General features: G+C 45.2%; 1 protein-coding gene across 7 annotated transcripts in view; it reads left to right on the top strand.

The window, feature by feature from the left end:
* The window catches only part of DAAM1 (dishevelled associated activator of morphogenesis 1), a 167,219-nt gene that overhangs the window by 96,523 nt on the left and 53,725 nt on the right, over positions 1-16,971 (top strand). For all 7 annotated transcript variants that reach the window (XM_039536591.1, XM_039536594.1, XM_039536595.1 and 4 more), the window contains one exon: positions 11,746-11,817. In XM_039536591.1, coding sequence (XP_039392525.1) covers positions 11,746-11,817 — 72 coding nt within the window. The remainder of the gene's footprint in view (positions 1-11,745; positions 11,818-16,971) is intronic.

Below are 16,971 nucleotides of genomic sequence, written 5' to 3' on the forward strand. Positions count from 1 at the left end.
AACCTCCTTTTACTTCCAGTGAAAGTGATGGTCTCTCAGAGTAGCCTGGCATCAGGCACTGCTTGAATCCTCTTGGCTTTTGTCAGCCACTTGTAATTTACTAGTATGCTACTCCTAAATTCCTCCTACTGCCCAGTTCAGCTTCCAAACGATGGTAAGTGGGAATGCTCTAGCAGCAGTGGCAAAAAGTAGCCCATGTTTCCTTGAGTAGCGTACTTTTTTTGCGAATAATTAGGGCTGTCAATCACAGTTAACTCAGGCGATTAAAACATATTAACTGGATTAAAAAATTAATCATGATTAATTGCAGTTTTACTCGCACTGTTAAACAATAATAGACTACCCATTTAAATTTATCATAAATATTTTTGGATGTTTTTCTACATTTTCAAATATGTTGATTTCAATTACAACACAGAATAAAAGTGCACAGTGCTCACTTTATATTATTTTTTATTACAAATATTTGCAGTGTAAAAAGGATAAAGAAATAATATTTTTCAGTTCACCTGCTACAAGTACTGTAGTGCAATCTTTGTCATGAAAGTGCAACTTACAAATGTAGAAATTTTTTTGTTACATTGTTCTGTTTTTGAGTGCAGTTATGTAAAACTTTAGAGCCTACAAGTCCACTCAGTCCTACTTCTTGTTCAGCCAATCGCTAAGACAAACAAGTTTTTTACATTTATGGAAGATAATGCTGCTCACTTATTTACAGTGTCACCTGAAAGTAAGAACAGACGTTCGCATGGTACTTTTGTAGCTTGCATTGCAAGATACTTGCGTGCCAGATCTGCTAAACATTTGCATGTCCCCTTCATGTTTCAGCCACCGTTCCAGAGGATATGCTTCTATTTTGATGCTTGTTAAAAAAAAAAATGTGTTAATTAAATTTAACTCAACTCCTTGGGGGAGAATTGTATGTCTCGTTCTCCATGGTTTTACCTGCATTCTGCCATGTATTTCGTGTTATGGTAGTCTTGGATGATGACCCAGCATATGCTGTTCAATTTAAGAACACTTTCACTGCAGATTTGACAAAAGGAGAAGAAGGTACCTACATGAGATTTCTAAAGATAGCTACAGCACTCAACCCAAGGTTTAAGAATCTGAAGTGCCGTCCAGAATCTGAGAGGGATGAGCTATAGAACATGCTGTCAGAAGTCTTAAAAGAACAACGCTCAGATTCGGAAACTACAGAACCCAAATCACCAAAAAAGATGTTCAACCCTCTGTTGATGGCATCTGACTCAGATGATGAAAATGAACGTGCATCTGTCCGCACTGCTTTGGATTGGATTGTTACTGAGCAGACCCTGTCAGCATGGAAAGCAGGTCCCCTGGAATGGTGATTGAAGCATGAAGGGGCATACAGATGTTTAGCGTATCTCGCATGTAAATACCTTGCAACACCAGCTACAACAGAGCCATGGGAATGCCTGTTCTCGCTTTCAGGTGACATTGTAAATAAGAAGCCGGCAGCATTCTCTCCCATAAATGTAAAGAAACTTGTTTGTCTTAGCGATTGGCTAAACAAGAAGTAGGACTGAGTGGACTTGTAGGCTCTAGTTTTACATTGTTTTGTTTTTGAGTGTGGTTATGTAAAAAATAAATTCTACATTTGTAAGTTGCACTTTTATAATAGAGACTGCACTACAGTACGTATATGAGGTGAATTGAAAAATACTATTTATTTTGTTTACAAATATTTGCACTGTAAAGAAGATAAAAATAATATAAAGTGAGCACTGTACGCTTGTATTCTGTGTTGTAATTGAAATCAATGTATTTGAAAATGTAGAAAACATCTAAAAATATTTAAATAATGATATTCTATTGTTTAACAGTGCGATCAAAACAGCAATTAATCACCATTATATTTTTATCTTGGGATCAATTCTTTTGTTTGACAGCCCTACAAATAATTTTTGCTTATCAGATTTAATAATCTTATGAGTGAGCAATAAAGCATTCATTCTCCTCTGTGAAAAGTTGCCATATATTTTGTTCTTCTTGCTTAAGTTCATAAATATATATTATCCCTGAAATTTGTTTTTTAGAGAAGTGATTGTTCTTGCTGATTAGCACCCAGATATTTTCTCCATGAATCACAGCAGCTGCACAGCTCAAGACAGGGTTACATCGTTTTTGCAAACAACCTGCATTTCCATCCTAAGGATGTGGGAGAGAATGGATGTGCTTATTATAGGGATTATCATTGGCATAGCAAGTATTTGTGTAAAATTCTAAACTGAAGGCATGAATGACAGTGCAACCAGATGCAAAAGCATTTAGCATATGCCGAATGGGGTGTGCTTTCCTTAATATTTAAACAACGATTTTGCTCATGAACAGGACATACCTGTTTAGCTCACTTACATTTTGCACTCCCTTGAAATGCTAATGTCACTCTGCTTGTGCAGATAAGAGGAGGCAGCTCTTTTATTATAGCAAACATTTTATTTTTGCTCCTATATTAAGCAAATTCTGCCGGCTCCCCATAGGAATGCTGTGCTTAATGTGTCATTGAAGTGAACACTGAAGCATATTGCTCAGTGAGTCGGCAACAAGATTCTAACTTTACCTCCAAGAAATCCATGGCTTTTTTTACTTTAATTGTGAGATTCAAAAGTATCTTGGCAAGAGGCACTTGCCTGACCTGATAGACACGCGGTCTCTGGAAGAACTTCTTTGTGCATAGGCCTGAACCCACTTACAAAGCATTGAGGGCGCACCCAGTCCCCCCAAAGGCAGAAGGACTTCTTGCTCCACCACACCTCGCAAAAGGCTCTGGAGGTAGCCTGTTTGTCAGCCCTCCATCCATCATGCAAAGCAGGGTCTGCGCGTATCTGAACGCCAGGGGCTGTGGTATCCCACCACACAAGGACGCTACAGCTAACGTGGCCTGTGCAAACACATGCTAGTGATCACGGGCCCTACCGTAGGGTGGGTTTGTTTAGATATTTTTCTGTGGCCTTCATCATTGTTTTAACTGAGCGTCTCACCCACAGTTCTGAATTTAACCTCACAACATCTCTGTGAGCTTGGGAAGTACTGACCCATTTACAGATGATGGAGGGCGGAGGGAGTCGGAGAGCTCAAGTGATTTGCTCAAGGTCATGCAGCAAGTCTGTAGCTAATAACGGAACCCAGATTTTCTGAATTCAAGTCCTTGAACGTGAAGCCACGGTCTCATTCTGATCTTATCTGACACTGATGTAAAGTGGTTGCAGCTCTACTGACTTCACTGGAATTACACCAGCGTAGGGGAGAGCATCATTCATCATGCAGTAATGAAGCGTGCCTGGAAAGTCACCAAATTCAAAAGGTTGTGGACTAAATGGGGGGAGGGGAGGAGATGAGGGCAAATTCCACAGTCCCAGAACCCTCACCGAGATTCCCCTGCCAGCTACCACTCTCTCTTTTACAATGACAGGGGTCCAGCTTCGGGCACCACAGCTGGCTGCAGCAGTATGGCTAGGGGAGAGAGGTCATTCCCCCAGGCAGGACAGTCCCAGGCCATTTAGGGCTTTTAAGGTGTTGGTTACAACCTATAACTCCACCTGCAGAGCAACAGGCAGCCAGTGCAGATGCCGGCGCACCAGTGTCACAAGCTCCCAGTGAGACTGCTACAGCTGCTGTCTCCAAATGTTTGTATGATGCAGCCCCCTGTGGAGCACATTGCAACAGTCTAATCTCGAGGTAAGACAAGCATGGAGAACAGGAGTGCACTCTGAGGCTGAAAGGGAAGGCTGCATCCACCTAGCCAGATGCAGATCGTAAGTTGCTGTGTGGGTCGCTGCTGTTATGTGATCGTCCAACAGCAGCCGGGCGCCTGAAGTTGCGTTGCCTAGTAACTGGCAGATGTACTCCCTCAGTCAAAAGGATCGATGTTCCCTCCAGTTGCTGCCCCCAGCACAGCCGTCATCCTCTCAGTCTCATTTGGGTTGAGTTTCAGATAGGGAGCATGGATGAGACCGAGCTATCAGCCCCCGGTGCAGCCTGAGTGCTGCACTGCTTTGGCCAAGTTGGATGAGCTAGAGACCTCCGACTGGGTGCCATCAGTGTACTGAAAACCCGCGACTCCTTACGAGCCCTCACCTACCCGTTAAATGGGGGAAGGGTGACGGAATGGTGCCCTGCAGGACCCCATGCCTGAGAGCTCGTCAGGAAGAGGCACAGGCATCCACAACTCTCCATTGAGGTCTCTCTGAGAGGAGGACAGAGACACCAAAGAGCAACCCTGTCCACTCCCACCAGGCAGGCAGGGCCAGCCTTAGGGCAGGCGTTCAGCATGCCAGCTTCCAGAGGGCACCAAATAGCATCCAGGGGATGCCAAGTTGGAGGGGGTTGGCTTTTTGTTCAGCTGCTTCGGGGGGGGGTGGGGAAGAGCACCAAAAACATTTTCTGCCCTGGGACAGCAAAACACCTAGGGCAAGGCCCTTGGTTGCCCTGACAACAGCCAATCCAGCCAGCCCTGAAGGAGTCATTTGTTTGTCCCTTCATTTTCCTTTTCTCTCTTCCCCTTGTGTCTGTTTGGTTTGAAGAAAGCGACTCAGCCGAATATCATGCTGGGTGAATAACTCACACTTCTTCTTCAAGTGCTGTCCCTGTGGGTGCTCCACTCTAGGTGATGGTGCGTCCCGGCGCCGTTGATCAGTATCAACGGCGCCGGGACGCACCGTCACCTAGAGTGGAGCACCCACAGGGGGACACATCTCGAAGAACCTCAGTTACTGCAAGGTGAGTAACTTTCTCTTCTGCTTTAGCCCAGTCATATCACCAGGGATGAACTCAGGGCTAAGATTTTTTCCAAAGTGATGAGCGATTCTGAGTGTGTGGATCTTTTAGGGGTCCAGGTTGTGACACCTTCCGAGGGCCTGGCTCCCGGAGGCTGAAGGATGAGCGTCTTCTGAAAAATCAAACTTCTTTAAAGTGTCCAGGTTGGGCCTCAAAAAATTGATGCCCCAGTTTCACTAGTTATCTGTGTTGATGTCTTGCAGTTTTCTTGCATATGTAAGTTACAGCTAATAAGTTCAGAACATTGTGTACTACTGATGAGTTAACTTCCAAACACTAACCTCTGGGTGCTGTCCAGTGCTATCTGAATCATAGAATATCAGGGTCAGAAGGTCATCTAGTCCAACCCCCTGCTCAAAGCAGGACCAATTCCCAGACAGATTTTTACCCCAGTTCCCTAAATGGCCACCTCAAGGATTGAACTCACAATCCTGGGTTTAGCAGGCCAATGCTTAAACCACTGAGCTATCCCTCCCCCCCAAAGCAATTTTTCCTCTCTTGGTATTGACACCTCCTCATCAATTATTCGGAGTGGACTACATCCACCCTACATCCACCCTGACTAAATTGGCCAATAAACAATCAGTTCTTTTCATGGATGCTAAATTTGGGGGTCTAAATAGGTTGCCACTGCCTGTTTTAGTGACGAGCTAATTTAGTGATCTAGGGAAAGTGTGTAAACTCTGTGCTTTCAGTGAATATTAAAAATACTAAGTTGCCTCACTTTAAACTCTCGATAAATGGTCAGTAAATAGCCCTCATGGCAGAACAACCTTGCCTGGATCCCACTGGGAGAGGAATAACATTCCTAGGCTAAAACAGTAGGTGTTAAATTTCCTCGACAGTCGTGGAAACCTCTCCTCTGCAGTGATCATTTCAGTCGGCCAAACCAGTTTTTGGCAGCCGGCAGTTTTAATGCATAGTCATGAATGTGGCCAAAGATGTACCGGAGACTGGCAGCTCTAAGAACCCCAGGATTATTTTGATATATTACAGCACTGCGTTTGTTTTCCAAAAGAGACGTTTTCTCTCTCTCTGGGGGGGTTTCCCCCCCAATTTGCTGCCGTCACTCAAGATGAGTTCTTATAGCAAGTTCATTGTAAAGACAGGAGGTAGAAGGGGGAGGGATTCAGGAAAGCTCAATGTAAGGCAGTGTGGCCTAGAGGATATGGCACTAAACTGGGACTTGCCACTGACCTATTTGGTGACCTTTGGCAAGTCACTTCTCTTTGGGCTTCTGTTTTCTTCCCCGCCTTTGGTCTGTCTTGTCTGTGGAGCTTGTAAATTCTTTGGGGCAGGGACTGTCTCTACCATCTGTCTGTACAGCACCAAGCACAATCTTGGTTAGGACCTCTCTGTGCTACTGCAATACGAGTAAATTGTAATAATAAATATATAAATGCTGCATTTAATGGAGAGGAAGAACAGCGAGAAAGGCTTGAGTTTATCCTCTGCAACGCTTCTTGGTTAATAGCATTTTTTAACAGCAATATGTGGTTCTCAGTAGCATTTCAAAGGATTGCACTTCTTGTATTTTGCTTACACTGCACAAACAGACACTTGAGTTTTACAGGCCTTACTCTTGTAGCTGTGTTGTAAAGTTAGATTGTACTCTGTGTACCTGTCTTTATTTTTGTATTACATTCTGTGGCAAACACAGCTAAAAGATTAACATTTCCTTTTAAGCCGTATTGGTATAAGACCAAAGCAGTCCTGTTTTGCATGAAGGCTGATAGGTTCTTGCACGTTACAGGGGAATTTAAAAAAAAAGTTGATCTAAGCAAAGCGTTCCTGCTTTCTCTTCCCGGAATTGAGCATGCATGTCCTGAATGGAGCAGTGACATGGAGCTTAGCATTTCTGAGCTTTGGCAGCCAAGGGTAAGCTTATTGAGATGACATAAATATCAGTAAGCAGCAGCAGCCATATGCACCTTACAGGACGTTTTAAGCATGAGCTTGAAAAGAAAAGTATTCACCAAAAGCAAAGCTGCTAAAAAAACGTGTTATAGTCTATAAGGTGCCACAGGATTCTTTGCTGCTTTTACAGAACCAGACTAACACGGCTACCCCTCTGATACATAAATATCAGTGACTTTAGAGCCATCCACAGGGCCTGCCTGCAAAGGTGGCAGATCCCAAAGCTCTGGCTTTTAGTGGTGGCCTCTTCTTCCACCCCTTCAGCAGGCTCAGAGTCACACTCAGCAGCATGTCCTGGCTGTGTTTGTCCCTCAGACCGTAGGTCACTGGAGAAGGAAATACAGCCACAGGGGAACAATATATACCGCAGGCCCAGCCACTCTCCCCCAGTAAAGACACTCAAGCAGATGGGGGTGCAGATTTGTGGAAGTGATTGAACTCTTTGTTTGCACCTCAGTCTTGGGGGGTATGAGGATGTCTGGGCTGTTGATTCTAAATCTATCTAGTTAAATGTCTTTAAACTAAGCTATAGAAGCTAGAGGCACTGGGAGTTTCCTAAGGGTTAATGATTGGGTGGGAAGAGTTGATGGCCTGTGCAGAAATTTGCCAGGACACCTTCTATAGGAGAGAAGCTGCTACAATTCTGCACAGGAAGCGATTTGTATTATTGTGGGAGCATCTCTGGTCAATGGCCTTGAAAGTGCTGAGAGCTAAATTGCCTAGAAAACCAAGGCAAGTTCTGGAACTTGTTGAAAGCACTCAGCCTGGAGGCCGAACCTATTGCTTCAAGAATCAGAACTGCATTTGTTAGTGTATTGTTACCCGCCATTAAATTGCTTTGTGCATGTGAATGGAGGAAAAGCACATATACTCTTGTCATTAGGGGCATCTTCTCATTGGGTGTCGACTCTGGAAAGTGTATCCAGAGGAGCTAGCCGGAAAACCACATTCCATTTCCATCTGTGACTCTCTCATTGCAAGGAATGGGTTGGTCTCAAGTCTTTTAGTCACTGAGGTCAGCTGGAAAGCTATTGCTAACGGTCGTTGGATGTAAATCATTGGTGGGGCTGGAGAAGTTGGCTGCTGGAGGCAAAGCCTTTTTGATGGAGAACTCTTGAGTCTAGAATTTGCCCTCCTCATGGATCTGACCAGTTTTGTGTTTTAATACTGAAATGCTGCTGTGTGCCTCATGGGATTTGTAGTTTGGGTGCCTTGTGCTCCCTTTCTCTTCAATGGGATGGGATCCCCAGTGGGACTACATCTCCCATGATGCACAGTCTTCCCTCACTGACCTGAGACTGTGGTGTGTTGCTTTTTGACTTCGCCCAGAAAATTTTGAGTTTTCAGAGGAGAGGGTGGGATGTGGAAATGTTCCAACCAGCTCTAATCAGAACCCTGAAGTCAGTGAGGTAGTGAAGAGATTCTTATGTCAGAACACCCAAGATGTCCTGATGCTGCCAGTCCTTTAAAAACATATTGGATGATCTCTTGAGAAATTGAACCCCCCGCTCCTTGACTTCAGTGTGAATCGAGGGTACTCAGCACCTCAGGGAAAATCAGGTCATTGTTCCATAGCAAGTATATCTGACTTATCACTAACAAAACAGGAACAACAATTGTTCTGAAGAGGCTGCTGCTACCTTAGCTTTCCAAGGCCCAACAGTCCAGGGGCTTTTAAGCCAGTGGGGTCAGGTCTGGAGTGTTTGTGCTAGTTATTGACATGCTGTGTTGTTGGCATTAGGGAATCCCATCAGAACTAGCGTGTTGACCAAGATTGCGAAATGTATCTGATGCAGATGTTACTTATTAACACACAGGGAAAAGTTAGGGAGTTTCTTTATAAAATGCTCAAGTCGATGGAACAGATTATTTTTCATGTTATAAAAGTCCTAAAAGAGTTGCTCTAGCTCAAACAAAGTTATGGGGTTGAAACAAGAATAACTGGGTGAAATTGTATGGCCAGTATATTATACAGAAGGTCCCACTAGATGATCACAATGGTCTCTTCTTGCCTTAAACTCAATCAACCCATGAATACAAACTTTGGTTTTCTCTTACTTTTCAAAGCAGAACATAAACTGCAAGTCTTTAAAAAAAAATGTACTATGGGACTTTTGTCATTGTATTTAGTTGTAACCTTGCGGGGCAGGGAGGGAGGGATGGGGGTTATACAAAGTGTAATTGTTTTTCTGTGGATTCTAATACTGATTCTTGGCTGCGAGCCATTAGCGCAAGCTAACGGTTTTCTCTGGGACTGACCTAATTTTACTGTTGGATCGTTTGGTAATATACACTGCTGGTGTGAGACAGCTGGTGCTCCCTTCCCTCCCCAGGGGAGCTGGGGAACTGACCGTGAATTCACCAGCCTTGTAAGTGAGGGAAACAGGTTCATTTACAGACTTGGCTCTCTTACAAGGTAATCTGATGTTTCTGATGCACCAGCAGCAGGCTCGCTGCCTGCTGGCTATTTCCACAGGGAAGCTTGCATCCACCTACTCATGTCAAGGGTCACTTGAACTGGCAAGAACTTTTTCTTCCTGTCTGTGTGATCCTAGACACTAACTCTTGGACAGATAATCTCTGTGCCTTCACTCCTCCATCCTCCCCAAAAAACCTCACTCCAAACAATGTTGACAATATGACTGCCTGGCATTTCTGTTATCAGTGCAGTTCTCAAGGCTAGAATTAAAGCTGAATCAGGATTTCTGTTACAAATTCTTATATTGCTTAGGTCCAAATAGCTCAGCTACGGGAAAAAAGTTTGATTTTTGTTTTTTTTGTTTTGTTTTAAAGTAACATCCAGATTTAAGCCTAGGAGCAAAAATACTAATTTTGTCCCTTTAAATCTGTCTGGCTATGTGGGAAACCGCTTCTAGAATTGAACAGTAGTTCTGTCTTGGCAGGGGAAACAAAGCATTTCTAAAGCCAGCCCCAAACGAAATGTTATCTTTGCAGTCCCACATCAGTGAGCGAAACACCCTGGTATTTTCAAGGAGGGATGTGTATGGGCTGGGGGAGGGTCTTGTAGGAGGACAATATAGGTCTTTGTCCCCCTCTAGTGGCAGGCCCACATAAGAGGGTAACAAATATATTGCCCCTGCCAGGTACAAGGGCTAGTGTTTTAGCACAAGGGCTAGAGCCTTGTGCTTTGAATGTGAGAGGTCTTGGGTTCAAATCCCTGCCGGCAGCCAAAGCGGGGTTGGTTATCTGGGGATTGGCCTTGTGTGTTGTAGTAACTGGGTGTACCAGGATGAGTCAACAAAACTTTAGAGAGCCACAGCTTGAATTGCTTTTGTAATTCCAAGCCACAGCCTAACGACAGCAAAACATGGGTTTTTGTGTTAGGAACGTTGCTGTAACCATTCCCAGGAATATGTGCTCTGTCTAGCCTTGTGTCTGTCAGTCAGCATAACCCTGTTGCGATAAGGGACTGGTGCCATGGAATCTGGTGTGTTGCAAATACTGTGATAACAGGTTGTTCTTCTAGTAGTGTCCCTGTGGCTGCACTTCAGGTGTGCACGTGTCTCTCGAGCCCTTGATCGGAGATGTTCAGTTAGCAGCGTCTGTTTGGCCTGCGTGTGCGTCCTATGCCTCTTCATGCCGTATAACTTTCTATAGCAGGAGACTATCCAGATTGTTGCTTTGAGAGTCGAGTGAACTTTCAGATGTGTGGAGGGCGTTTCGCAGGTCTCGAAAGAGGGGGAAAAAAATCTGGAAGCGTCTGTCATTGAGAAACTGTTATCGTGAGAGCATGTTACTGAACCTGTGAACAGCTTTATTTTTCTGCCTCGCATGCTTCCTTGCTATGCCATGTCACCAATGGAAATTTGATCTCTTCCAAGTGACTCATGTACAAGGACACCAGAGAGCCTGAAATGCTATCTGGTGTATTCCACCCAGCAGCATGTTGTAATCTCCAGCCTAGAGAGCTGGACTCTAAATCATGCAGAGTAGCGCAATGGTTTTCAGCCCCTCAAGACTAAACCCAAAGGCAGGAGTCAGCAGTTGTTTAAATGAGGAATGTTATGAGCCTTTTTCTACATGCTCATTACTTCCGGCTAAGCCTGGAGTGCCCCCTACACCATCCTCCACACCAGGGGACTAAGGTGCCTGCAGCACGTCTGAGGATGACCTCTTGCAACTGATGGAGTGTGGAACTGTGGTGTGAAAAAAGTCAAAAGCCCCTGAAAGAGTGTAATTTGAATTGTCATTGCCTCTAATATCTGTGGAGAAATCATAACCCCCCAGGTTGAGAGTCTTGTATCTATGGTGAAGTGTCTAATGGCCCATTTTGAGTTTTGGTAAGTGATAGCCACTTCCTAAAAAAGTGAAATATGGTTTATATCCAGTTTGTTTATTCTGTCTCAGTTGTAGCAAACTACGTCAAACAGGGCTGCCCGGGCGGGGCAGGTGGGGGAAGTAGGGCAATTTGTCCCAGGCCCCGGGCCCCACAGGGGCCCCCACGAGAATATAGTATTCTATAGTATTGCAACTTTTTTTATGGAAGGGGCCCCCAAAATTGCTTTGTCCCAGGCCCCCTGAATCCTCTGGGCGGCCCTGACGTCAAAAGCAGCCTCACTGCATTGAACAAAGCTATGTAGTCAAAAACTTTCAACGGAGGAAATTTTAAAGTGCTAGTACTGGGAGATCTGGGTTTAGAGTTTCAAAGTTGTTCTCTAAGGACCTTGGAACCGGAAGATTGCCATGGCTAAATCGGGAAATGTTTAGTTAAAAGCAGACATTGTAACGCGGATTGCATATAAAGACATTGGCCCATAGAGCTTTTGGTTAAAAAGACCAAATAATATACCTAGATCAGAATGCTTGGGATGGCAGGCTCAGAATGTAGGAAATCTCATAGACTTTAAGGCCAGAAAGGACCATCATGATCTAGTCTGATCGAAATCAAACTTTGACTGGTATAGTGGAAGTATTGTGTGCCATGTGTTCAGTCTTCATACATGGCTATTGTAAAAGGATGGGGAACATAAACCTTGTTTCTCCTGATGAGTTTCTTTTTGTTTTCAGGACCAGGAAGAAAATAAAGGAGCCACTAGCTGGCCTGAGTTTTACATTGATCAGCTAAATTCAATGGCTGCTGTAAGTATTTTTCCAATTATTTTGCTGGCATATGTAGAATAAACAAAAGTGTTCTTTAGCAATGTAGTTTATGATGTAATCAACTGTTACCTTTCAGAATATTACTGCCCTCAAATCCATGCTAAATTCTGCCTCCTTTCCCTCTCAATAAACTGTCTCCAGTGTGTATTTTACATGCACACAGAGTAAGTAGCTGAAATGTCATGGCAGGATGCATAACGTGCAGTTTGACTTGCATTCACCCTTATGGCAGGTTACTCATAGAAATGTAAGGCTGGAAGGGACCTCAAAATGTCAGGTCCTGCCCCCAGGGGCGCTGAGGCAGAACCAAGTAAACTTACACCATCCCTGACAGGTGTTTGTTCAACCTGTTCTTCTAAACCTCCAAGGATGGGAATTCCACAGCCTCTCTTGGAAGCTTATTCCAGAGTTTAGCTAACCTTTATAGTTAGATTTCCTAATCTAAATCTCCTTTGCTGCAGATTAAGCCCATTACTACTTGTTCTGTGTTCAGTGGACATGGAGAACAATTGATCACCAACCTCTTTATAACAGCTCTTAACTTATTTGAAGACTGTTATCATGTCTCCTCTCAGCCTTCTTTTCTCACAACTAAACATGCCTAGTTGCGTTTTTTAAACCTTTCATCATAAATCAGAGTTTCTAAACCTTATATCGTCTTTATTGCTCTCCTCTGGACACTCTCCAGTGTATCTGCATCTTTCTTAGCATGTAGCACCCAGAAGTGGACACGCTACTCCTGCTGAAGCCTCACAATTGCCAAGTAGAGCGGAACAGTTAGCTCCCTTCTCTTACAAACAACACTCCTGTGAATTCACCCAGAGTGATTTTAGCCTTTTTCGCAACTGCCTCACGTTGTCACCTATTCAATTTGTGATCCACTCCAACCCCCAGATCCTTTTCAGCAGTACTACCACCTAGCCAGTTGTTCCCATTTTGCAATTGCTGTCGTATCAGGCCGTGCTGTGAGTCAGCTACGATAACTAGACTGAAGATGAACAGTGCTGCTGTGCAGTTCTGCTGCATTTTTCAAAAGAACCTGAGTGAATTCCAGTGGGAGCTGGATACCAGACTCCTTTATTTTCCTTTGAAAATTCCAGCCCCAGTGTCTCTTCAATATCTACTATTTGCAACAAATCTGGATCCCTGCTAATCTTGTTACTGACACCTCCTGTGTTTGGCCCTGACAGGGACACTGTATTACACTGTGGGCTTCTTGATATGTGAATCCTGGAGACTGTAGGTGGAAACATTTTTCAAGGGCTATGGACTTTGTATTGTGATGCAACTAAGCATTCTATGCATACACCATAACTTCATCTCTCTGATGTGCATGCAGGCAGGAGTGTATTTCTGGATACAAAAAGATTATTTTTACAGTCACTTAGCACAAATACAGACATGGTCCTTGCCATGAGAACTTGCAAGCTGAAAGACACAGATCAAGCAAGAACGTTTTGGGAGGCTGTAGTGCACTTGCTTTAATAGCTGCTTTTCAAACCACAGTTGCTTGGCATTTTAAAGTCTCTTGCCTTTTTTCCATCTCTCTTCAAATATCAAAATCTCTCTCCAAGCACTGATTGCTGCTCTAAGTGGGTAGGCAGTTAGACTATCCTGAGAGGCAACACTTAATTGCACGCTGCTCAGCAATCACTTCACCTGAAAATTAGTATGAACGGCAGAAGCTAAGATCTTAACGAAATCAAAATGTTCAAGACAATTAGTAGTGAAGGGCCTGATTTGACACCCTTTGAAATCCTACATGTCTCAGTGTTGTAGCTCTTGCTGCATAATGACATCGAAAGCTCTAGGGCTTGTCTACACTTACCAGAGGATCGATGCTGCGGTGATTGATGCATCAGTGGTCGATTTAGCGGGTCTAGTGAAGACCCGCTAAATCAACCGCCGATTGCTCTCTCGAGAAGAGTAAGGGGAGTTGACGGGAGAGCGTCTCCCGTCGACATTGCATAGTGAGGACCCTGCAATAAGTTGATCTAAGCTACGTCGATTTGAGTTACACTATTCACGTAACTCAAATTGCGTAGTTTAGGTCAACACTTCCCTTTAGTGTAGACAAGGTCCTAGTTAAAAGGCCCTAGTTAACTTTACATCCAGATTTCCATAATAATCCTGGTGTTTTCTCATCCTCAAAAACTTTCTCTTTTTTTGAGCTGAAACTCCCCATGTTTGGTGTCAGCTCAGAGGCAATATATTTTCTTCTGGTCAGTTGCTGTTTAGTTACGGGAGTGTTGTTAAGATCAGTCTCAGCTCTAGTAACAGAATGAATGAAAATCCTCAGACTTGGTATGTAGCCATGGGCCCAGGCGCTCAGTACCACAGCATTAGAGCCTTAGCAATACCGTGGGTAGGGAGAGGCAAATGGAGCAGCATGGGGGAAGATAGGCTAACCCAGATTGGGGGAAGCTGGAGAGGCAGGGAAACAGGTGGGCGGGAGAAGGTGAAGAGAAACTTGGGGTGCAGTTTAGGAAGATCTTCGTGCACGTGCTCAGAGAAGGGCAAGGGAGAGCTGGCTGGGCTTGGGAATAGCCATGTGTAGGAGCTGAGTTTTTGTGATCAAGGCTTTTCAACACTTCGGGAGCACTGCAGTGCCTTTGATCTCCTGGCAGCGCGGACACATCATTTAAAGGGGCATGCCTGAAGAAAGGGGCGAACGTTGCTTTTTGCTTTTATTGGCATCTCAAAGCCCTGAACTTGTCTTTTCCTCTTTGGCTTCACCTCTGCTGTGTTGTCCAGGCCATGAGGCAAGCCTCCCAGGCAGCTTTCATGAAGAGCAGCCAGCTGCCCTGTGGTACCATAGGCAAAGACGCATGTCAGAGACAGTTACGATCGGCGAGGGCCCGATTCTGCCACACGCACTCACCTCAAGTGCTGCCTCCCTGCGCGAGTAGCACCCCTGATCCAAGGGGCAGCTCAGAGTGCAATGTTTACCTCCTGGAAGGAGGCAGAGCTGGGTCTGTCGTGATTACAAGGGGGGAAGTGTCTGTTGAAGCAACAGCCCATTCGGATGCCCCAGCTGTCCAAGCAACTGCAATGGAGCAGTGCCACGTATGTGTGCTGTGTGTACAGAATATTTGTTTCTGGTCACTGTAACGGCTCTAACAAGAGGCCCTTGATCAAAGAGAAAGAGACTCAGTATCTACACATACCCTGCTTTTTGGGCAGTCAGCATCTTACCTAGTTACGCCGGCAGGAGTGAGTGCCGGGTAGCGGCAGCTGCAGTTAGTCCATCCTGTAAAAATACCCAGTGGCTAAGGGTGACACTCACGCCCATCTCCACCACAGTCTGTGTCATCAGGCTTGTGTGGGGAGCTCTGCAGGGAGCACAGCCCCCGCCCCCAGCCCCTTGTAGGGCTGTCTTGTGACCCCTCCATGGTCCCTGCACAGTCACAGGGTCTGAGCCCACTGGATCATTGTGAGTGCAGATCCTCCTCTGAAACGACCTACCACCATGCTGCAGCGTCCTCTTGCGTTCCCCTGCCCTTCTGTGCAGGAACAGATGTGATGTGATTCTTGTACAGGCTCCCTGGGCATCTGGGTTAATGTTCTCCTAAATGCTTAAAGAATTACAGTATTCCTAGTCCTGCCCAGGCAGCATGGTGCATATCGATCTGTCTGCAGAGATCATCGGGAGTGTTTTGTTACAAGATACTGTGATTGTATTGTATTGTATTTTTTTTATTTCTGCCTCTTGGAAAGCTGCTGTCTCCCAAGGACCAACCTGCTGATTGGACCCTAAACTTTAATTTAGTTTCTTCTAACCCTAACAGTTGCAGAGCAAACATTCCAAGTGTGACTCAGCACTGGGTGGTCTGTGTGAGTTTGCAGATAGGCAGCCTGAAATAATAGGTCTGAGCTGCACAAACTGCTCCATTCATCTCTATGGCGTGTTGACTCTGGAACCTAATGGTAACCCAGAGGACGGCATGCACTGGTCATTCAGCTAACATGTTGTTCCATTGCTGTTGGGGACAGTGGAGCGGATGCTGCTGTCGAGGCTTGCTGCGGTGAAGTGAGAGGTCGGGTTAACTATGTACGTGCTCACACAGAGAAGAGGGAAAAAAGCTGTAACCCTTATGTACTGGTAAAAGTCTCCACTGCTTCCCATACGTTCCCAACATGTGCCTTGCCCTATTGTCTAACATTCTGCTTGGCAACTTCTCTAGCACAACTATGTACTGTCAGTTCAAACGCCTGTGGCCTGCTGAAATGGAACAATGCACTGGCTGTATTAAACTTCCCAAAAATCTGGATTTTGGCTTCCTTCCCCCCCCGGTGAACCTGCTTCAGAATTCAGCATTAGCTCATCACATCAAAACTGGAAGCCATTCCCTGGACTTGAGCTTGCTGCAGAGCACCCAGGGGCTTGAGTTGTAGCAATATCTACTGATTACGTAACACACAAACTCCCTGCTGCATCAGCATTTCCTCCCCTCCAGCTTCGTGAGCGTCCTCAGAAATGTTGAAAAATAAGTCTTCATAACTGCTCAGTGTGGGCCCAACTCTGCTTTTGTTGTTGTAATCATGGGAGTTTTCCCATTGACTCGAATTGGGAGCAAGATAATGGCTGGAGTACACCTTCCTAGATCAGAGAGAGACACCCCTCTCTGGATGGGCTTTCTTTATTTGATCACCTTAAAGCTACATTAAGGTGGTATCATAGGCCTGGTCTACACTGGGGCGGGGCAGGGGATTGGTCTAAGATACGCAACTTCAGCTACGAGAATAGCATAGCTGAAGTCGGCGTATCTTAGATCGACTTAGATTGACTTACTTCGCGTCCTTGCAGCGCGGGATCGACGGCCGCCGCTCCCCCATCAACTCCGCTTCCACCTCTCGCCCTGGTGGAGTTCCGGAGTCGACGGGGAGCGCGTTCGCGGATCGATGTGTTGCGTCTAGACGAGACGCGATACATCGATCCCCGATAGATCGATCACCACCCGCTGATCCGGCGGGTAGTATAGACATACCCTAAGTTGTCCCTCTTGCTATGTCTGAGGGAGTCTTTGATGAGCCCTGTTTTGTGACAGCCTGGCTGACCAGTGGGAGGTTTCAGAGCTACTCAGAGTAGGCCAGGGCTGCTCTCTTCAATATGTGACCCTTTTCCCCCCTTTC

The sequence above is a fragment of the Mauremys reevesii genome, linkage group 4, assembly GCF_016161935.1.
Source record: "Mauremys reevesii isolate NIE-2019 linkage group 4, ASM1616193v1, whole genome shotgun sequence".
NCBI lineage: Eukaryota > Metazoa > Chordata > Testudines > Geoemydidae > Mauremys > Mauremys reevesii.